Source organism: Thermothielavioides terrestris, chromosome 1, assembly GCF_000226115.1.
Source record: "Thermothielavioides terrestris NRRL 8126 chromosome 1, complete sequence".
NCBI classification, from domain to species: Eukaryota; Fungi; Ascomycota; class Sordariomycetes; order Sordariales; family Chaetomiaceae; genus Thermothielavioides; species Thermothielavioides terrestris.
The window spans coordinates 7,383,067-7,402,629 of record NC_016457.1 but is presented as its reverse complement, the minus strand read 5'-3'; the positions used below and the strand labels follow the sequence as shown (position 1 = coordinate 7,402,629).

At 59.4% G+C, this 19,563-nt stretch overlaps 7 protein-coding genes across 7 annotated transcripts; 3 read left to right on the top strand and 4 right to left on the bottom strand.

Annotated features, from left to right (window-relative positions):
* Window positions 1-54: 54 nt before the first annotated feature.
* THITE_2109933 (uncharacterized protein) lies at window positions 55-1,546 on the top strand. The gene is made up of 2 exons (XM_003650406.1): window positions 55-491; window positions 627-1,546. The coding sequence occupies exons 1-2, from the start codon at window positions 124-126 to the stop codon at window positions 1,360-1,362; spliced, it is 1,104 nt and encodes a 367-aa protein (XP_003650454.1). The 5' UTR covers window positions 55-123; the 3' UTR covers window positions 1,363-1,546.
* A 1,494-nt stretch (window positions 1,547-3,040) lies between these two features.
* On the top strand, window positions 3,041-5,253 carry THITE_2109930 (glycoside hydrolase family 47 protein). The gene is made up of 5 exons (XM_003650405.1): window positions 3,041-3,423; window positions 3,518-3,690; window positions 3,765-4,352; window positions 4,476-4,969; window positions 5,048-5,253. The coding sequence occupies exons 1-5, from the start codon at window positions 3,197-3,199 to the stop codon at window positions 5,144-5,146; spliced, it is 1,581 nt and encodes a 526-aa protein (XP_003650453.1). The 5' UTR covers window positions 3,041-3,196; the 3' UTR covers window positions 5,147-5,253.
* Window positions 5,254-6,247: 994 nt separating this feature from the next.
* On the bottom strand, window positions 6,248-10,101 carry THITE_2072362 (uncharacterized protein; the record flags this gene model as incomplete). Its single annotated transcript, XM_003650404.1, has 11 exons — window positions 6,248-6,618; window positions 6,693-6,780; window positions 6,831-7,049; window positions 7,177-7,366; window positions 7,425-7,517; window positions 7,574-7,685; window positions 7,752-8,230; window positions 8,300-8,624; window positions 9,127-9,558; window positions 9,665-9,986; window positions 10,047-10,101. The coding sequence occupies 11 exons, from the start codon at window positions 10,099-10,101 to the stop codon at window positions 6,333-6,335; spliced, it is 2,601 nt and encodes an 866-aa protein (XP_003650452.1). The 3' UTR covers window positions 6,248-6,332.
* A 748-nt stretch (window positions 10,102-10,849) lies between these two features.
* Window positions 10,850-11,644, top strand: THITE_2085620 (uncharacterized protein; the record flags this gene model as incomplete). The annotated part of the gene is made up of 1 exon (XM_003650403.1): window positions 10,850-11,644. One exon carries the CDS (start codon window positions 10,850-10,852, stop codon window positions 11,642-11,644), a length of 795 nt encoding a protein of 264 aa, XP_003650451.1.
* A 2,191-nt stretch (window positions 11,645-13,835) lies between these two features.
* THITE_2085619 (uncharacterized protein) lies at window positions 13,836-14,090 on the bottom strand (the record flags this gene model as incomplete). Its single annotated transcript, XM_003650402.1, has 2 exons — window positions 13,836-14,002; window positions 14,042-14,090. 2 exons carry the CDS (start codon window positions 14,088-14,090, stop codon window positions 13,836-13,838), a joined length of 216 nt encoding a protein of 71 aa, XP_003650450.1.
* A 644-nt stretch (window positions 14,091-14,734) lies between these two features.
* On the bottom strand, window positions 14,735-16,900 carry THITE_2126511 (uncharacterized protein; the record flags this gene model as incomplete). Its single annotated transcript, XM_003650401.1, has 2 exons — window positions 14,735-16,573; window positions 16,646-16,900. 2 exons carry the CDS (start codon window positions 16,898-16,900, stop codon window positions 14,735-14,737), a joined length of 2,094 nt encoding a protein of 697 aa, XP_003650449.1.
* A 941-nt stretch (window positions 16,901-17,841) lies between these two features.
* THITE_2109917 (uncharacterized protein) lies at window positions 17,842-19,463 on the bottom strand. The gene is made up of 2 exons (XM_003650400.1): window positions 19,110-19,463; window positions 17,842-19,057 (listed from the first exon to the last, which is right to left on the bottom strand). The coding sequence occupies exons 1-2, from the start codon at window positions 19,260-19,262 to the stop codon at window positions 18,623-18,625; spliced, it is 588 nt and encodes a 195-aa protein (XP_003650448.1). The 5' UTR covers window positions 19,263-19,463; the 3' UTR covers window positions 17,842-18,622.
* Window positions 19,464-19,563: the final 100 nt, after the last annotated feature.

The window sequence follows — 19,563 nt, the reverse complement described above, 5'->3', positions numbered from 1 at the left end:
GTGTGCCACCGAAAGACGCTAACGTTATCGCCTGCCGACGCGTTTTCATCCGCCCGCAGGCAAACTCGACCAGGCATTTATTCGCAATTGCCAGCACGACTGTAGCTGCAACAGCGGCGCAGAATGGACGACGAGTTCGGCGATGCCGACGATGCTCTAGTCGAGCTCGCATCAGCGCAGGCCAATCTAGCGCCGCGCCCGCCCGACCGAGCACCACCAGCCCGAGCAGGCCCCCCCAGAATCCAGCAGCCGACGCCGCAGCGACTCGACCGGGCACCGCCGTCGAACGCATCGGCTTCCTCGGGAGGCCCCAAGGTCGTGCAGCCCACCCCGCAGGCGCTGCCAGGCCGGGGCTCGGGGTCCTCGATCCTCGTCTCTCCGCGGCAGAAGGGCAACCCGGTGCTGTCGTGCCTGAAGTCTGTCGCGTGGGAATACAGCGACATCCCCGCGGACTACGGACTGGGGCAGACCACCTGTGCGCTGTTTCTGAGGTTCGTTCGTTCCGCATACGCACACAACACCCCCCTCCCCTCCCCCTCCTCGTTCAGTCACAGACGCCACCGCTTCTAGAAATTTCCAAAACGACACACTCACTCATCACACGCTGACGATCGCCACCCACGCAGCCTCAAATACCACCGCCTCCACCCAGAATACATCTACACGCGCATCCGCAACCTGCAGGGGCGGTACAACCTGCGGGTGCTGCTCACGCTGGTGGACATCCCGAACCACGAGGACGCGCTGCGGGAGCTGAGCAAGACGTCGCTGGTCAACCGGGTGACGGTGGTGCTGGCCTGGTCGGCGGCGGAGGCGGCGCGCTACCTCGAGCTGTACAAGGCGTACGAGCACGCCGGCTTCGCGGCCATCCGCGGCCAGCAGGCGGCCGGCTACGCCGAGCGCCTCGTCGAGTTCGTCACGGTGCCGCGCAACATCAACAAGGCCGACGCCGTCGCGCTCGTGAGCGCGTTCGGGAGCCTCAGGCACGCCGTCAACGCCGAGCCGGAGCAGATCGCCGTCGTCGGCGGCTGGGGCGAGAAGAAAGTGAGGGCTTGGTGTAAGGCGGTGGAGGAGCCGTTCCGGGTGAGGAAGGCGGCGAAGCGGAGCGCCCCGGCCGCGAGGGTGACGGGTAGCGGTGCCGGTGCGGGAGGGAATGAAGGGGAGGAGGAGGAGGGCGATGCGGAGGCGGAGGCTGTCGTGGCGGAGATGGAAGCGGAGGGCGCGCCCAGTGAGAAGCAGCGGGGGAAACAGCCGGTAGCGGGCCGGGTATTTCCCCCGGCGGCCCCGGCCCCGGCCCGCAGGGACGAGCAGCTGAGTGAAGGCGTAGCCGCGGCCCTGGCGCGGCTGAGAGAGAAGGGCTAACCGGAGGGGCCGATATTCCCGAAGGGAAGAGTGCCCTTTGCACCTTGCGCTGCACAGCACAAACACCGCATGGTATTAACACCGGCATCGGTTGCTCGGCATGGCCTTGGCCAACGAGCAGAATGCTGGACACGAGACATGCGTTCTCCTATGCGGGGATGCACATCGTATCGGTGGCCGTCCACGCGCGGAGTAACAATGCGGCAGCATTTCATCCGGACGATGCCGCAGGTCTGTTGCCTGGCTCCTACCGTTACTCTTTGGTTGCGTGCCGCCGGCCAGACGGATGCGGATGCGGAAGGTAAAAATGTCGGCCGAGGTACTTGGAGCTTGCATGGGGCGAGAACTTCCCTGGAAGTCAACTTCACATGGCAGGTGACAGTGCCAAGCAGCGGCATTGGCGGGAGAGGCGCACGGAAGCTGGGATGGTTCCCAACGTGTTCTCTGCGAAAGTGCACACAGGCGTCCATCAACCAGCGGCGGGGTTGCAGCATGTGCAACGTTCCGCTCTCCGCTTGCTGCCCGCGTTGTCATGCGACTTGGAGCGTTGCACGGAGGAACGGCGGCCAATTTGGCTCTATATTACCTGCTTTATGCATCCGCGGCGTTGGGTCACCGCCGAGGAAGCGGCTCGCCGTTCGATAGGAAACAAACATGCCGTGTTACCTTCCTCGCAGCCGAGCATTTCTCGGCCAATTTCCTCGGCTTACATCAGCAATATTACGTCGCACTGTTACCTGAGGCGGATATCGCTTTCATATTGCGAGATGGAATCCGTACCTTGCTCCTCGACCATCCTTCTCGGACCCAACACGACACAACGTACTTGGCAGTTATTCCGAGCTGGCCTCCTCAGGGCCTTCGGGCCATTTCCGCCTTTTCCAGGTCACGCCAGTTTTGACCCTGATGCTGAGTTGGGCGGCCAGATGAATGTGGTATTGGGATCTCCGTCGCGCCTAACCCAGCCTTGGCCTTGGCCATTCCGTGGCCGCTGCATGCCAGGTGTCGGCGACCCATCGCCTTAACTGCCCCTCGGCAAGGGACACATCAGAACACAGGGCGAAGGGCAAGACACTGCCAGGGCAAACGCCAAAAAATCACATCAGGACACCTGAGCTGGTCAGACGACAATACAGGAACTGCACTGCAACCAAAGAACTCACAATTCTTGGGATAGAGTTGGGTCTGCGGTGTCTCGCGCGGCCCCCACCGGCCACCAAGCGCTATCCAAGCGCCTACTGCTTTAGGCAGGTATCAGGGGAATTGACCAATCACGGCACAGACAACCCCCGAAAGCAACCCTGCGTGGGTGCACTGCGCGCTAGGATCGGCACTCAGCAGGGTCTTAGTGGGGGGAACTACCGATCACAGGGAATCGCCCTGTGGACCAAAGATTCCTCGTGCCTGGTCTGTGTTTCCTTCCTCCGCAGCAATCATGTGCAGCTTCGCAGACGGGGCAGGACGTTGGAACGAATCGACTTGGATATGTCTCAGACCAGCTTGCAGGGCGAAGGAGCCATGAGCCATGGTGCAGACCGGCTCGGCGTCCATTCCCTTCCCCCCGCCCCGGCATTTGCCCGTTATGTGCCGTGTCCCGGAATTCCTGGCCGCTGGGGTGTCCGCATGAGCGCGAGGTTTATTATTACTTGATCGCCCGCTCTTTCGGCTACCCCCGGCTACCCCGCGCCTTTCGGCGACGTTATCCTTACTTGTCTCTCCGGAGTCGCCGTCTTTGCATTGCTTGTGTACGGGTTGCTGTGGTTATCCTGTTATTCCTGGCGTTGCCGGGATTCCACTCCCTCGTTCTCTCGGTCGCAAGCACGCACACACGGCCATGCGCTCGCTCTCCGTCCGCGGGGCTGCTGCCCTCCTGCTGGCCCTCACAGGCTCCTCCGCTGTCGCCGCCCCCCACCAGTCCCGGGCCGCCCCGCGCTACGTCACCAACCGGCAGCGTGCCGACGCGGTCAAGGACGCGTTCCAGGTCTCGTGGGATGGCTACTACAAATACGCGTTCCCGCACGACTCGCTGCGGCCCGTGACGAACGGGTATGCGGACGACAGGTGCGTGCCTACTCGGCTGCCGGCCCTGGTGCTGGCGTCTTCGCTGGTTGTGGGTTGTAGGTGTGTCTGACTGGCGGTTGCTGCTGCTCTCCAGGAACGGATGGGGCGCAAGCGCGGTCGACGCCTTCAGCACCGCGCTGGTCATGGGCAAGTGGGACGTCGTAGGCCAGATTCTGGCCTACGTGCCGACCATCAACTTCGACAACACCACCGACAGCGTGTCCCTGTTCGAGACCACCATCCGCTACCTCGGTGGTCTGCTGGCTGGTGAGTAAGCCCCAGGTGTGATGCTGCCACGGGGCCGGGGCCGTTGGCAACATCTGACGCGCCCAACAAAACAGCCCACGACCTTATCACGGGCCCTCTCAGTGATAACGTCAGCAAGACCGCCAATGTGACGGCTATCCTGACCCAGGCCAAGCGGCTGGCCGACAACCTCAAAGTCGCCTTCAACACGACGAGCGGCGTCCCGGACAACAACCTCTACTTCAACCCGCCGCGCCGGGGTGGCTCGGACACCAACGGAATCGCCACCATCGGCACGCTGGTGCTCGAGTGGACGCGCCTGAGTGACCTGACCGGTGATCCCCAGTACGGAGCGCTGGCTCAGAAGGGCGAGTCGTATCTGTTGTCCCCGTCGCCGGCCCTGGGTCAGCCGTTTCCCGGTCTGCTGGGGACCAACGTGAGGCTCTCGGACGGCCAGTTCGTGGACGGCAACGGCGGTTGGGGCGGCGGCGACGACAGCTTCTATGAGTATCTCATCAAGATGTACCTGTACGACCCGCAGCGGTTTGCCAAGTACCGCGACCGTTGGGTGGCCGCGGCCGACTCGTCCATCAAGTACCTCGCGTCGCACCCGACCACGCGGCCCGACCTCACGTACCTCGCCATGTGGCAGAACACGACACTGCGTTTCACCTCGCAGCACCGTAGGCGCGCCCACTTTCCTCACAAAGTCCCCCCCAATGCCCTATTTTCCCTTGTCCCGAACCGCTACCACCCATCTTTCCATACCTACCCTCACTAACAATGCCCTATCCCGGCTTTCCCAGTCGCCTGCTTCAACGGTGGCAACTTCATCCTGGGCGGGCTCACGCTGGACGAGCCGCGGTACACGCGCTTCGGGCTGGCGCTGGTGGACGGGTGTCACGACACGTACACGTCGACGGCGACGGGCATCGGGCCCGAGATCTTCTCGTGGCAGGACGCGTCGCTGGTGCCGCTGAACGCGCCCAACAACCCGGGCCCGCCGGCCGCCCAGGCCGCCTTCTACAACGCGTCCGGCTTCTGGATCGACAACGGCGCCTACGTGCTGCGCCCGGAGGTCCTCGAGAGCTACTACTACGCCTACCGCGCCACCGGCGACCCCAAGTACCAGGACTGGGCCTGGGCCGCCTTCCAGGCCATCAACGCCACCTGCCGCGTCGGCAGCGGCTACTCGGATATCAAGGACGTGAACAAGCCCGGCGGCGGCGGCTTCGATGACTTCCAGGAGAGCTTCTGGTTCGCCGAGGTGTTGAAGTACAGCTATCTGATCCATGCCGAGGTGAGTGCGGCCTGCCTACTGCTCGACGGCGGAGAGACTTAGGAAAGAGATGCTGACATTGTGATGGTGTCGTCGCAGGATGCTCCGTGGCAGGTCAAGGCCGACCACACGAACCAGTTCGTCTTCAACACCGAGGCGCACCCGATCCGCGTGGCGGGAGGGCAAGAGAGGGCATGATGGGCCGTGTGAGATGAGGCGGCGGGTATATACGATGGTAGCGCTAAATGGTAGTGGTAGTGCTAATGCTCTGAATGATTTCACGGGCCGCTTTTTCTCCAGCCATCATGGCGCACGGAAGTGTAAGTGTGGTGAGTGGGATGCAGTGATCACCACCCGCTCACCCACCCTCTCTCATGGCCTAATCATGGGAGGAAAAGGAGAGCCCTTGCCCCCTTTCCAGCCCCCTTCCCCCCTTTCCAGTCCCCTTTCCACCCTTCCTTCCTTCCTCCTTCACGCCCCGCCCTCGCGCTTCGCATACTCCTCCTCGATGGCCTCCTCATACCGCCGGTCCGCCTCCAGCTCGGCCTCCGTCTTGGGCCGCGTCGTCCCCGCGCCCGTGTCGACGCCCGCGCCTGTCGCTACGTGCTGCTCTGCAGCGTTGGGGCCGGTCTCTGCGCTGCCGCCGTCGCTGCTGCTGCTGCTGCTGCTGTTGTTGGTGGTGGCATTTTCGCTGGCTGTGCAGGTGCCCGGGGAATGTTGCGGGTTGGACGGAATGGTGGGGGTATGGTCGGGCATCTTTGCGATTGGTGTGGTGAGGCTTTCTCGTAGGCCAGGGGTATGAGGCTTGTGATGATGGGTTTTTGGGAGGGGTTGTTTGTTGGTTTGCTTGGCGTGGTGAAGGTTCTCTGGGTGATGTGTTGTGTCGGGGTTTTATGGCCAGATAGTTCCTTGGCAGTGGCGAGATGGCGTGGCGAGGCCGCGTACGTAGGTCCTCGTGGATTTTGGTTGTTCGCGGAGAAGACAGTAGGATGCGGGGTAAGTTTCCGGTGTTGCCTGACATCCCTTGCTTCCCGCTCTGCCATTGACATGGAGGCGGCGGCGGGCCGCTGTTGATTTCAGGGGCATTTAGCTCGCTACCCCTTGCCCGCCTCACAAGACGTGAAACTACCCATCTGTTGACTCGGCGACCAGCAAGCAGTCTTCAACTCACCTCTAACACTGCAGAGCGTCCCAAGCTGGCGGGGGTTATCGGCATCCCATGCAGGACACATCAGCCTCTGCAGCGGATAGTGAAGCAACCAACCGCAGCCAGCGGGCCAGAATGACGTCCCTTGAGCTCGAGAGAGACATTGGGTATGGATTGTGCGCCTTTACCAATGAAGTAGCCCTAAGGAACCCAACAGATAACTGACAAGCGAGTCCCTCACTTCGCCTTCCGCCGCACCTTGAATGTCTTCAGCGGGTCGTTTTTCCCGCCAACCTTGAAGGACCGGCCCTTTGGCTTGCCTTTCCTGTGGTGTCTCCTGTCCTTGCCCCCCTCCTTCTTGAACGGCACGAAACCGACCTGCTTGGATGCCAACGCCTCTTTCCCCTCCTTGGGAAGCAGGTAGTCAGGCACGTGCTTGAGATGAGGCTGCTGCCGTGTTCTCCTGCCGAGCTCCCCGTCGTGTCTCAGATGGGCGAGCTCTGTGGGATTCTCCTCGAAGTACCTGCAGAGCCAAGTTAGGATGCCGCTGAGCCCTTGCCATCCACCCACGCAGCTGCTATAATGAGAAATACTCACCGCTTCAGGGTCTCGCTCCTCAAGAGTTCTTGTCTCAGTTCTTTTGTTCTCGCCTCTCGGATAGCCACTTTGGTGACGGCGCGAAGTGCTGAGACGAGTTAGACGATCAGTAGCAGGACAGGCTCGGTCAGGACTCACCGTCGTTCATGCGGTATCTGAAGGCTTCCATCTGCGACTTGTTGAAGTTGTATGGCTCCAACTTTCTGTTGAGCTTGGCCTGCTGCTTTATGATCTTGGCCAGCACCTTCTCATCCTTCTCGCAGCTTTTGATGGATGTTGGCTTGTGCTTGCCGAAGAGCTCTTTGGGAACGACGAAGGAGAGCGCAATGCCGGCGCGGCCGGCGCGGGCGGTGCGGCCTATCCTGTGTGTGTATGAGGAGGCAGAAGTGGGCATGTCGAAGTTGACCACAGCGGCGACGTTTTTGAAGTCGATGCCTGGAACCAGTCAGGGGGCGGGCCCTGCAAGTGTGACTTGGAAGCCTACCTCGGGATACCCCGTATTCTTCGTCCTTCCTATTCTTCCGCCGCTTTTTCGGTGGTTCCACATTGTCTTCTCCTTCCTTAGCCTTTGACTTCTTCTTTGATTCCTTCTTGTCGTCCCCTCCCTCGCCGGCGGCTTCATCCCCGAACAATTCGCTTTTCTCGTCGGATGCGATAATGATGTCGTAGATACCCTGTACGGTGTATTAGCGTTGACTTCGCCTTTCTCCATATCCAAGCGGTCCGGCATACGCGGTTGAATTCCTCGATGATTTTGATTCGGGTGTTGACCGGAAGCTCCGAGTTCAGGATGCAGCTCCTGATGCTGAACTGTTCAAAGAAGAGCTGCAGATGGCGTCAGCAACATGAGTCACTGCGGGCAAGGAACGATTGGAGACCACCTTCAACCGGTAAGACCGATCAATGTCGGCGACAAAGATCAGACACGGGCCTTTAATCAGCTGCAGCTTGAAGATGAGGTACGCAATCAACCACTTGTCGTCCTCGCCGCACCTAGCGTCTGTTAGCTCAGCGTCCCCCATCCAAAGCACCACCAACCTCGACCAAACAGCAACATACTTGACGTAAAACTGCGTGAGCTTCTCGTCCTCGGCGCCAAACTCCTCCTTCAGATCCAGCAGGGTCGGATTCCGGCAGAACATCCCCTTCAGCGTTTCCAGCTCGGTCGACAGCGTGGCGCTCATCATGATGGTCTGCACGCCCTTTGGCAGCGCGCGCGAGAGGTTCTCCATGTCCTCGTCGTACCCGTATGACAGCACCAGGTCGGCCTCGTCCAGCACCAGGTACTGCAGCTTGGCGAGCGAGAGGGCCGACGAGTTGACGCTGTGCCATGCGCGGGCCGGGGTCGCGACGACGACGTCCGGGATGTTGGCGAGCAGGGAGCGCTGCACGGCGTCGGAGACGTTCTCGGTCAGCCGGGCGGCGTGGATGTCCTTGGCGCAGAAGGCGGAGAACTGTTCGATCGCCTTAAAGATTTGATCGGCGAGCTCACGGGTCGGGACGAGGATCAGGGCGGCGGTGCATGGGGTTGGATCGGTCTGAGATTGGTCAGCACGGTGCTCAGCAGCGCATGATAGATAGATGGTACTGGCGGCAGGAACACGCACGATTTTGCGCCTCAAGATGCCGGACAGGACGGGGAGCACGTAGGCGGCCGTCTTGCCGGAACCGGTCCTGGCCTTGCACAGCACATCCTGGCCCTGCAGAGCTAATGGAATGGCCTTCCGTTGCACGAGAGTCGGCTTCTCGAAGCTCTGCTTGGCGACGGCCTGCACCAGGCGCGGGTCGAGGCCCAAGTCGGCGAAAGACGGCTCGGCTGCTTCTGCTTCTGCGGGCTCTTGCTTCTCTGGCTGGCCGGGCTTTGATGGGGGTTCTGACACGGCCTCTGAGGGCTCGTCGTTCTTGTCCAGTTTCCGTTTCATCGTGGTTGCTCTTGGAAGGTGAGTGCGAGTTTCTGGTTTCCAGGCCGTTCTCTCCCTCCAACCAGAGGGCAAAATTTTGGGAATTCACTTCAGAGCTGCTTTTGGGCGCGATAAGATAAGCAGTTCGTGTAAAGTGCCCCACACCGTGGCCCGCTCAGTCCGCTGCGCCATTCAACGCCCCGCTGCTCCACGAGCTTATTTGACCCCTGCAAGATCGGAATCCCCATTTCTCTCCTCTCCCTCACATTCATCAATCGACAGCTACAACAGGAGATCAAAGGGGGCACATACTCCGGCTCAAACAACTCTCACAACTCAGCTAATTCTTTAATATCTAACCGGAGAACACATCACCCTCATCCAAATCGGAGGGTGCTCTGATTTTCCAACGAAAGTTGAACCGCTTCACAAGCAGTTCAGGCTGACGCGCTCATGCCAGACAAAGAAAACAAGAACACACGCCCGCACCCGCACCCCCGTCTAGCCCCAACTAAGGCGACGCGTACTTCTACCCATACTTCACCTTCGCCTCCTCCACCAACCTCCTGTTGGCCTCGACCTTGTCCCTCACATCCTCCAGCCCCTCCTCCCCGCGCAGGGCCCGCTCAACGCTTTGCTTGCCCAGCCGGCTGGGGGCGCCGCCGGGCACCGCCAGGCCGCGCTGCACGGCGGGGCGCGCGAGCAGGCGGTCCAGCCAGGCGCTCACGTGCGGGAAGCGGCCGGGCAGGTCGATGCCGAGGTAGGACGCCAGGTTGACCCAGCCGAGCAGGCTGATGTCGGCGATGCTGTACGTGCCGCGGCCCGGGCCGGCGACGTAGTCGCGCCCGGCGGCGAGCCGCGCCTCCAGCACGCCGTACAGCCGCTCCGTCTCGCCCACGTACCGCTGGATCGGGTAGGCGATCTTCTCCGCCGCGGCCAGGACGAAGTGGTTCGCTTGGCCTTGCCTGGGGACGGGTGCGCGGATGGGGTTAGCTTCATCTACGGATGGGACGTTGTACGCCGCGGACGTTGTTAGGAATGGAGGGTTGGGGTAAGGGGGTGGTAGCTTACATGGGCCCCACCCCGCCGTGCTGCCAGGCGACCCACTGCTCGGCGACGGAATAGTCGTCCGAGTCGACGGGGAAGCTGAACTTGTGCTCGGGGTCGTAGTGGCGGGCGAGGTACTGCAGAATGGCGAGAGTTTCGAAGACGGCAAAGCCGCCGCGGTCGTGGTCGATGATGGTGGGGATGCGGCCGTTGGGGTTGAAGGCCGTGTACCACGGCTGTTTCTGGGTGTTTTTGCCGATGTTGATGGATTGGACCGTGTACTCCTTGCCGTAGGCTTCCTTGAGCTCTTCGAGGAAGATGGAGACTTTCCAGCCGTTGGGGGTTCCTGCAACGCCCGGGTAAGTGGTCGTTCAGGGCGGGACTGTCGGAGCCAGATGCAGCTCACCAAAGGTCAAGAGCTCAATGCCAGATTTCGCGACGAGGCCCGTCGGTTCCGCCATTTCGTCTGGTTTTCTTTGGAGATTGGCAGTGGTGGTGAAGTTTCTTGTTCGGAAAACGGGGGCTGGCGCGCGAAGATGAGATGTAAGGGCTTCTCTGCTATTAGTCAGGGGTGAGACGTCACGTCGGATTCGACACTGGCAAGTCTGGTGAACATGGGCGACCAGAGGTCGGGGAGTAGCCCGGCCTTTTAAGGCGGACCGTATCGGTGGACAAAATCGGAGGGACATGGTGTCTTGCAGCACGGTGGCAGCAACCTCGCGCGATTACGGATTCTCCGTCCAGCTCGCGGTCACAATTGTAAGCACCAGCATGCCAGCGATGATAGGTAAGCAGACACCTGACTAATCCCTCCGAGTGTTCCAATTCACGCTAGTGATTCAATGTCTCTCGCAAATAATTTCCGTCCGTGATGGTCTCCACGCTGAGAATGCGATGCGATTCCAAATCTCCTGGATTCCGGACCGACTGTATCCTGTGACATTCGCGCCATGCAGACGCTGTCACAAGGTTTCGGTGATCCAATGGCCTGCGATGGCGATCGCTGGTGCCGCGCTGCCTAGAACACGTGACTGCACCGAGCTCGTGGGCGTCTTTTCAGAAACCCATTGGTCTCCCTCGACCGCCAACACAAAAACTCCTCGCGTCGGCCTGTGGTGTTGAGTTCGGCACCGCTGTGACGGGAGGTGAGGCATGGCTAACCTTCTGATTTTGCTACCGAGTTCTGACAATCTAGAGACTTCCACACCCATGGACACGCTGCTCTCCCTCGACCTCGGGTTTGACGACTGTCTCTACAGGATCCGCCGCGTCTCGGGAACGGTGAATCGCGTGCTGTACGTCACCGTCACCAATCTCGCCATCATTCCCGAGGAGAAACGGACGTATGGCCCGTCGGTCATCAAGGAGCTCAGCAAGCTGAAGGAATGGAACGGCGACTGGAAAACGCTTACTGTCCATATGGACGGTGATCGCATATGGTGCGAAACCAACGCATTCCTCCCGCACACCGTACCGAAAAAGCATCTCCTCGATATCTACCCGACCTATGACCTGTTCAGCCTCGAGCTTCGTCGCCCGGTCACGCACAGAGTTTTCGAGGTGTCCCATGAAGGACGCTCTTGTTACCTCAAGATCGCTCGCTTTCCGCATGAACTGCGGTACTTGACCCGGGAACTCGATGCCTACCACGCCTTGGCTCTGGCGGACACTGGCTTGGCGCCAAAACTGTTGGGCTATGTTTTCGAAGAGACGCCTGATCGCGTTGTCGGGTTTCTGGTGGAGTCCCTGGAAGGCCGAGCTGCAGGTGTGGGAGACCTCGAGTCCTGCAGAGAAGCTCTCCACAAGCTGCATCGCGTGCTCCTCCACGGCGACCTTTGCAAGTACAACATCATCATCACCCCGGATGGGCCAAAGTTCATCGACTTCGAGATGTCGACTCCTGCCGCAGACGCCACGGGAGCCTTACTGGAAGAAGAAAATGAGAAGCTGGAGAGCCAGTTGGCCGATGAGTCTGGAACAGGGCGCCCTTGGTACATAGAGTAGGACGTTGATGAAAGTAACCTCCGATTTCGCTTCTACCAACAAGTTTCACCGGTTTGAGGCCCGAGATTGCCGAGCGTTTAAGCGCTCTTCAAACATTCTCTACACTTGTGCGTCGAGTATTTGGCGTCCATGTATTCCCACACTCCATACCGGCAACGCTCCTCCTCCTTCTTCTCGTGCGTTGGGCATTTGACGAACTCCATGTTGAGTGTATGCCCACAGGTGTACCGAATCTGCCACTGGGTGCAGACACTCCGTTGTGGTGTCAGGTTCCGTTGTTGTTCCGTCGGCATTGTTGCGCTCTGCCCTTTCAAGCCGGGAGGAGGATCTGATGAGAACCCAGGTCAGCATACCGCTAAGCCCCAAGTAAGCGGCAACTTCACATCAAAGTCACCAGGGTATACACTGTTTCAAGGGACGCATCAATTTCCTCGGCCGGGCCAACTCGGGAAGAGCATACCAAGATTCACAAACGCTGAGGCTAAAGAGTAAGGGTGTAGGCGGAATAGTAAAGGCCGCGTGAGGGCTTGTTGATTGTAGTGCTTATCTGGAGCCGGTACTGAGAAAAGAAGGTGCCTGGTGGAAAAATGAGAAGTGACCGAGCGAGAGCGTCGCCTCTTCGTCACAGTCCGTCTCTTATATGGTCACCCGAGCCTTGCATTTGGGAAAGAGTCTCCGTTGTCTCAAGCAGCCAACATTCACCCGGCCGCACCTCTTCGTTCAACCGATCTCCGCATGAGTTCAAGCAGCAATCGGCCAAGGAGAGCCAATCGTTCACGAAGTATCCCATTTGCACTCGACATCTCACTTGCACTCGACGCGCTGCGGCTCTGTGAAGCGGCGACTGCACAAACATAGGAGGGCCAACAGGCCCGCTGCGTAAACGTGTGTGCCACCAACCATGCAACGCTCGGATGCATGGGCTCTCCGCCCCTTCTGCCAAGGCAGAATTGCGAGCGGCTGCCTTGAACCCGTGGGTGTCGTGGAATGCCTTGCACCGGTGTGTGTGGGGGGCTCATCGTGGTAGAGCTTGGTAGGCTGATTTTCTCTCTTGCTCGGGCGACGGCAATTGGTCTCGATGGAAGAAACGCTGCCAACTACCTGAAACAAATGCACATTGTGGCCACTTTGGCGGCGGTCTTGTTTTCCAAAAACGTCTTCTGAGTGTGTGGGCACCTACCTGTCGGTACTCAGGTAGGTAGATTTCAGGTACATGTATGTACCGGGCCTGCGATTCTGGTGGGCTGCCAACTGAGCAACCTGGAAAGGCAGCCAAGGCTGTGTCAGTTTGCAACCTGGAAGGTTTCAAACCAGGCAACCCCAAGGCAGACATCCCAGCGTGCAGCTAACATGCAAATCCACTTACCTATTTTGTGGATTTGAACCTGTTCTTCCTTTACTTTCAAAATCTCGGCGCGTATTGCCCGCGCCATTGAAAGGACCTGATATTTGACTACCTAGTTAGCAGAGAATTGATTCCATCCACCTACTTACTTTTCCTGAGCGCGCAGCCAGGATGTTGGCTGGAATACTTAGATCTATTTTCCTGGATTCTGGCCTGCAAAAATGGGGACTCTCCTGCTCGAATTGGAGAGGGGAAAGAAAAACAAGAAAAAAAAAAAAAAGAAAAAAGAAAAGCAAAAAAAACCGGGGGTGGGGGGGGGGGGGGTTTTCTGTTGTTGTTGCTGCTGTTGGCGCTTAACTTCCAGTGTTGGGCCAGGCAGTGGCCCCACGAGATGCCTGTGAATGCGCTAAGCTGGATACATACCAGGTACCTAAAAAGAGGAACCCGCCCTTGTATTCCGTACAGTCCAAAGAGTGACTCAAGGACGTCCATTGGGCACCCTTGGCGGTATGCCAACCGCCATGTTAGCCGCCTCCCTCCCCTCCATTCCAGTTCGGAGGGCCTGCGGGCCAAAATGTGCCGAGGCTCCTGCCTTCCCGACCACCCATGCGAGCGGCACTCCCAGATCGCCCTGCTGGGCTGGTTCATAGCCAGTGATTCAGGGTGGCTTGCCAAGCCGCTGGCGCTGCCACGGCAACTGTAGAAGGTAAGAAAGGAAAAAAAGAGGCAAAGGAAACAGAGCCAAGGGGATCAAGGAAAGCAAAGACTAGTACACCAGATAAGGTAGAAGTACTAGGAACTAGAACAACGGAATGCAAGTAAAAACAGCACCACACAACACACCCGTCACCATCCTGGGCCGGCGCCGGCACGGCCCATGCATTGAGATTTTGTGTACCCCAGCTGGGCCCACTCCCTCCCGGCACAGCGCCGACGCAAAAGTGGGTCCAGATCCCCACCAGTGGCCGCGCGACTGGCCGGCGTCTCTGGCCCGCGCTTCAGAGCCGCCGGCGCTTAGTAGGGGCCAAGCGGTCAAGGCGTTTTCAACACACAGATGCCGATCCGCTGGTCGCGGAGCTTGAACTGGTAGCTGCCGCTCATGGCGTGAACGACATCACCCACCTTGAACAAGGACTTGAACCCGGTGCCTTTTTCGCCGATGTATCTTTTCTGCCCGCTGCTGCCAGTGGCTATTTTTCGTGCTCTCCCCCGGCCCCGCCAGGGCATTGATATGACTGAGCATGAAGCCGACTCCGTTGTAATCCGTACGGAAATACGGCAGGCCAGATCGTTCACAGAGCGGCAAGTTGAGACTGGAGAAGACGTCGGCTTGGTATCGGTTATTGGTCTGCATTCTGGATCAATTCCAGAAGGAAGCGCGTTGGTGTATGATAGAGCTGGTCGGTGATGCTAAGTTTTAGTGTTTCCTCCATTGCTATTGTTGGAGGGAGTCTGGTTGGACGTGCATGCCTCAGCGCCTGCAGCTCACACTCCTTTCCCCTAGGGGTGAGCTGCCTTTGCTCACCCGGCCCGCTCGAAGCGGCCAGAGCCTGGACGGAGCCTGGACGGAGCCGACCACGGAGGGAAGAGACGGATGTATGGATTCTAACGCGAATGACTTGCAATTTTAACCCTAGAGATACAGAAGCTAAATGGGCTCGACAATGCATTTTCCATCTTTCCCACATCTCCATCTTCCCCAGCTCAGTGTAAAAAGTGACAATAATCTTGGCTTTGCTCATAGTTCAGAACGGCGCCACGCTCCTAATATCCTCCTCCTGCATCCAAGAAGACGGTTCATAGACTGTACGATCCATCCAGGTGTCAGTCGACTGGTAACGCTTCTCGAACTCCTGCACGTTGCCCAGGAGCGCGTCGCGGATGGTGCGCAGCACTATGTCGTTCAGCAGGGCCCGCATGTCATCCATCATGGACCGGGATTTGTCCGTCTTGGACTGGGGGAAGCGGACGCCCGGCAGGACCTCGTTGTGGCACGAGGGCTCGACGAAGCCGTCGTCGGCGGCGGCGCCGGGCCGGGTGGTGGTCGGCCGCAGGTTCGCCAGGTATTGGAAGCAGAACCAGCAGGCGCCCTTGCTGCAGCCGATGTAGCGGTCATGGTCCTGGAACGGTACGCGACCAGCGTTGAAGAAGTTGGCCACCTGAAGCTCGGCGTGTTGGCGCGTCAGGAGGACGCCCTTTTTGTTCGACAGCCAGCGCTGGACCTCGTTGTGGAAGCTGAAGACGGTCGCCGACCCGGGCTGACCGCGCCGGCACTCCTCGAGGTAGTACCCGGCCGCCAGCTTCGGACCGTCGCCGGGGAAGTATTGGCCCAGCCGGTGGATGATGTTCCATGGAGTCGAGCACGGCGGGTCCGTCTCCGCCCCGTCGGGGGCCGGGCTCACGAAGGCGCTGGCGAGCGAGACGGGGACGGGCTCGAGAGAGATGTGATAGGGCTTGGGCAGGCTGTCGAACTTGACCCAGCAGTTGCGGTTGCTGCCGAAGTACGGCAGACGCTTGATTGCCGCCGCCACCCTCAGGGCGGCATATTGGTGCGCACCCAGACGGGCGACGAAGTGGGCGAAATCCTTGAGTTCCGCCGTGAACTCGGGCTCGGACGAGGAGGCGTCGGTCGCCTGCTTGAGGAAGCTCCTGTACGGCTCCTCGAACCAGCAGTTGTAGCACGCCATGACTAGGCCCACGGGCGTCCTGATTCCTTGCAGGTCCTTGATCCAGTTTTTGATGGGGGCCAAGTCGCTCTGGTCGGCAATCTTCCGTCTGTCGAGCAATTCGCAGACTCTGTTTCCGTGCTTCTTTATGAACTTGGCGTAGTAGTTGATGCGGTGGGTGCCTCTGGAAGTTCTCTGCTTGTTTTTGCGGCTACAGCACCCCTGTTCCCGGCAAGCGGCGAGGCTGGCGAATTTGTCGCAGATCTCTCTGGCGAGCCACTCCTCGGCCCAGCCTTCCGTCCGGTTCTCGTTGATGAGACGCTGGACCTCGAGCAGCGCTTCCCAGGCCTCCTTGCTGACCCCGGCGTTTGCGGCAAACCATATCACCTGGGTCTGCTGGAGCTGCTGGGGCTGCGACTGGAGCCGCTGCTGCTCCTGCGCACTGCCACCTCCAACGCCGGGCCGTCGCGGCAGCCTGTAGAACTCTATGGCCGCCGCGGTGACGGTATCGCCCCCTTTTCTGAAGTCGGCGAGGTAGCAGAGCCTATCCAGGAAGTCACGCTGGAGCTCGATCTGGGCCGGAGGAGGGCTCGGTGTCGGGCCCGCCATGTCCACAAATTCAAGGTCCCTGGACCGACGCTTGTGGGGTCCGACTTTCGGGCGGAGAATGGAGAGAAAGACGAGGTTGCTGTAGAACTCGGTTTCTGTGACCGGCGGCAACTTTCTCATGTCTTGGCCGACGTCTTTGCCGGCACCGGCATCAATGCCCGTGCCAGGGTCGCCGTCAAGGGCAAACTGGTTTCCGATAGAGTCGTCATCAGAGTCTGAGCCCTGCTCGTCGTCGCTCTGACCCTCGTCGCCGGCTTCCAGGCCTTCTCCGCCGTCAAAGCCGGGCCTGTATTCCGGGCTTTCAAGAATCTGTGGCAGGGAGCAGGCTTCAGCATGGGGTAGAGATGTGGGGGCTACACGGCTCGTCCGGTAGTTGCTTACATTGATCCCAGGTGTGGGCGGACTTGATAGACTGCGTCGGTCCGGCTTCTTGCGCGTCGCGGATGTGCTTGATTTCTCTTCGCCTCTCTGGCCCGGGGATACATTGGCGAGCGTGCCCGCTAGGTCGCTTGACGGCGAACTTCGCGGCTTCCGCCAGTCGTCGGAGGCCTCAGCCAAGTTCCGGGGGATTCGTTCCGAAGCATTGGCGCCTTTTGGAAGCATGGAAAACTGCCATTTACGCGGAGTTGTAGCCATCTTCGTCTTTATGGTGGAGCCTCACAGCCGCGTCTGAGCACCGAGGGGTTCTTTCTGAAGGAGAAAGCAAGGAACCGGAAACGATGAATGACTCCTCCGGAGTACTATGTATGTGTGTGGTCGGTCAACAATGGAGAGAAGAGAGAGGTTCCCCTACACTTTTAGACTCTCTCCGCTCTCCGCTTGTGAGGAGGCTCAAAATGCGGCTGATGAAACAGCGAGGGGTAGGCTGCTGCGCAGCGCAGACCTGTGGATCGATGCCGTTAGCCGCCCTGGGACTGCAGCCTGAAACAAAAATCCCAGAAACTGGCAACCCAATCCTTCCTTTAGGCATCACCACATGCGCTAGTGTGATGGTCAATCCAAAATCCCCGACGCGCATTGGACGCCCGCGAAGGGGGCGAACTTGGCCAGCCTTGCGGCTTGGGGCACTTGCAAGTTGCGAACCGCCGAGAGCCCAGCTGGCTGCGGGCATTCGAAGGAGCCCTGCTACGCCTCTTACACCCGCCTGCCGAAACTGCATCATCGCGTAGGCAGTTCCCCGATGTGGACTAACGTTGACATGCAGCTAGCTGAACTTGGAAGCAAATTCAAGTGATCAACAGACAGCCAAAGTACATGGCTCCGAGCCTTGCTTCTCAGCAGGGCGAGACGGCCCTCCGTGAGTCGAGCAACAGTGTCAGCTGCACTTCGAATTCAGATCGGAATAGGACGGGGGTGAAGCTCGAAGTCGGTGACGTCTGGAGAGCTCTTTGCTGCCACACCATCCGAGAGGATGGCAAGGAGGCCGATGAGGGAGGAGAGGTTGGGAGAGCTCGCTAGCTCAGAGAAAATGGCCCTGATCGAGCCATCGCCATAGTAGTGTATCGGGATTTCAAGGCAGGAATAGAACCGTACAGCGCGTCATAAGAGAATCTACACGTAAGCGGGAGCACCGTTTCCTTCAACACATCTTAGCTTTGAATTTCTTTTTCATTGACTGTAAAGCCAAACAGCATTCAGTTACATTCTGACGACGGAGGTACCGTAATCTTCAAACCGTACTGCATGCTAATATTGCCTAGAGGGTCCCTCACTCAGCTAGCTGCTTTATTTCTAAGAAATCGCAAACATCAAGGGCGCACGCAGCTGGATCTCTCATCAACGACACGGACGGAGCACACCTTCACCTGATCACGAAGCAAAGCACATAGCATAACAAACCCTGCTCTGGCGCGCAGGCTCAGAACCTGAAGAAAATATGCATGCACAGAAAGGGAAGGACGTTTGACAAGCTTCGAAACAGACATCAGCCTCCTATGGTTTGACGACTTTTGCGATCATTCGGTACATGCGATACACGGCGTGCACGGCATGAACTCTCTAGCCCCGGGGCGCCTTCGGTCCCTGGTGGCTACCACATCGTACATCATAACTCTTCCCAAGTCAAGACCTTCGACCCAGCGCCTACAGAAAGAACGAGTCCGAACCGTCAGAGGAACATTGGGGGTGCAGGCTGCAAAGGGCCTAGATAAGAAAAGGGGGACAAGGAAAAGTGCAAGAGAAATGCATCGACAAAAAGGGATAAGACACGCAGAGAGCCCGACCCATAGCTCCAGGCGTTTTTCGTGCAAAGACAGCCAGCCTAATGAAACAGAAAAATCGAGGAAAGCTTTCATCATCAGCCCGGCGTCATCTCAATCGCGGCCCGAGGCCACTCAGTGGAGGTACCCGTTCCCAGTCCTAGTAGCGGCGCTCATACTCGCGAGGGTACGGCTCGCGCAGGTAGGGATCCCGGGGCGGGAAGTCCGGCGGCGGAGGGCGGCGATCATAGGGGCCGCGCCCGTTCATGTAGGGGTCGGGCGGGTAGTCCCGAGGGGGCCGGTAGGGGTCGTCATAGCGACCGCGCGGGGGCGGATAGTCGTCCATCGGCGGCGGTCCGCGGCGCGGGGGCGGCGAACGGTAGCCTCCCCTCCTGTCATCATAATAGTCCCGACGAAGGGGCGGGGTGCGCTCACGGTAGCCATCCCGGTAGCCATCCCGGTAACCATCGCGGTGGGGGCTATATCCACGCGGAGGGCCTGGGCGGCGGTCATAGTCATCTATCGGGCGCGGGTTGTAAAACCGACGCGGAGACCGAGAACGGCCGCGCTCGCCTCTGGGAGGCTCAGGCTGAGTCTGTTAGGAGGATTAGTTAGACAGACGAGAATCGACGGGTTCGCAGCATTACATTGGCAACACAGGTCACGCGGCAGTTCTTGAACTCGCGACCGTCCAGCTTCTCGACCGCAGCCCGAAGGTCGGCGGCGGTTTCAAACTCGACAAAGCTAGATAGAGTGATGGTCAGCGCGTAGGGCCCGGTACAGATCAGGCGGGGTTGCATCATACCCTTCGTTGCTGCCGTTGCGGTTCGTCTCGGAGTAGACGACATCCAGGCCCGACTCCCGGGCGAAATCTTTCAGGTCCTAGAGCCAGAGTCCATTGTAAGTTGAGATCCCGGAGTCGATGTTGGCGAATCCCACGAGAAGAACCAGCCCAGTCCAGCGAAGCCAAGAGCACCAGGGGATTAGGCGCGCACGGAGTCCATGAGGGTACCCGGCCAAGAAGCCCTCCATGGACCCGAGGCACGGGCAATAGAACCAGGAGAAGGACGGGACTGGAACAACTCGAGCGTGCCGTACACC

What these genes read in the sequence shown, in the direction of transcription:
- THITE_2109933 (XM_003650406.1), top strand. Translation starts at nt 124, where the DNA reads ATGGACGACGAGTTCGGCGATGCCGACGATGCTCTAGTCGAGCTCGCA. An exon ending in ACCTGTGCGCTGTTTCTGAG is followed by an intron (nt 492 to 626) that starts GTTCGTTCGTTC and finishes CCACCCACGCAG; the next exon opens with CCTCAAATACCACCGCCTCC.
- THITE_2109930 (XM_003650405.1), top strand. Translation starts at nt 3,197, where the DNA reads ATGCGCTCGCTCTCCGTCCGCGGGGCTGCTGCCCTCCTGCTGGCCCTC. An exon ending in CCTCGGTGGTCTGCTGGCTG is followed by an intron (nt 3,691 to 3,764) that starts GTGAGTAAGCCC and finishes CCAACAAAACAG; the next exon opens with CCCACGACCTTATCACGGGC. An exon ending in GCGTTTCACCTCGCAGCACC is followed by an intron (nt 4,353 to 4,475) that starts GTAGGCGCGCCC and finishes CGGCTTTCCCAG; the next exon opens with TCGCCTGCTTCAACGGTGGC.
- THITE_2109917 (XM_003650400.1), bottom strand. Translation starts at nt 19,262, where the DNA reads ATGCAACCCCGCCTGATCTGTACCGGGCCCTACGCGCTGACCATCACT. An exon ending in GCGTGACCTGTGTTGCCAAT is followed by an intron (nt 19,058 to 19,109) that starts GTAATGCTGCGA and finishes TCCTCCTAACAG; the next exon opens with ACTCAGCCTGAGCCTCCCAG.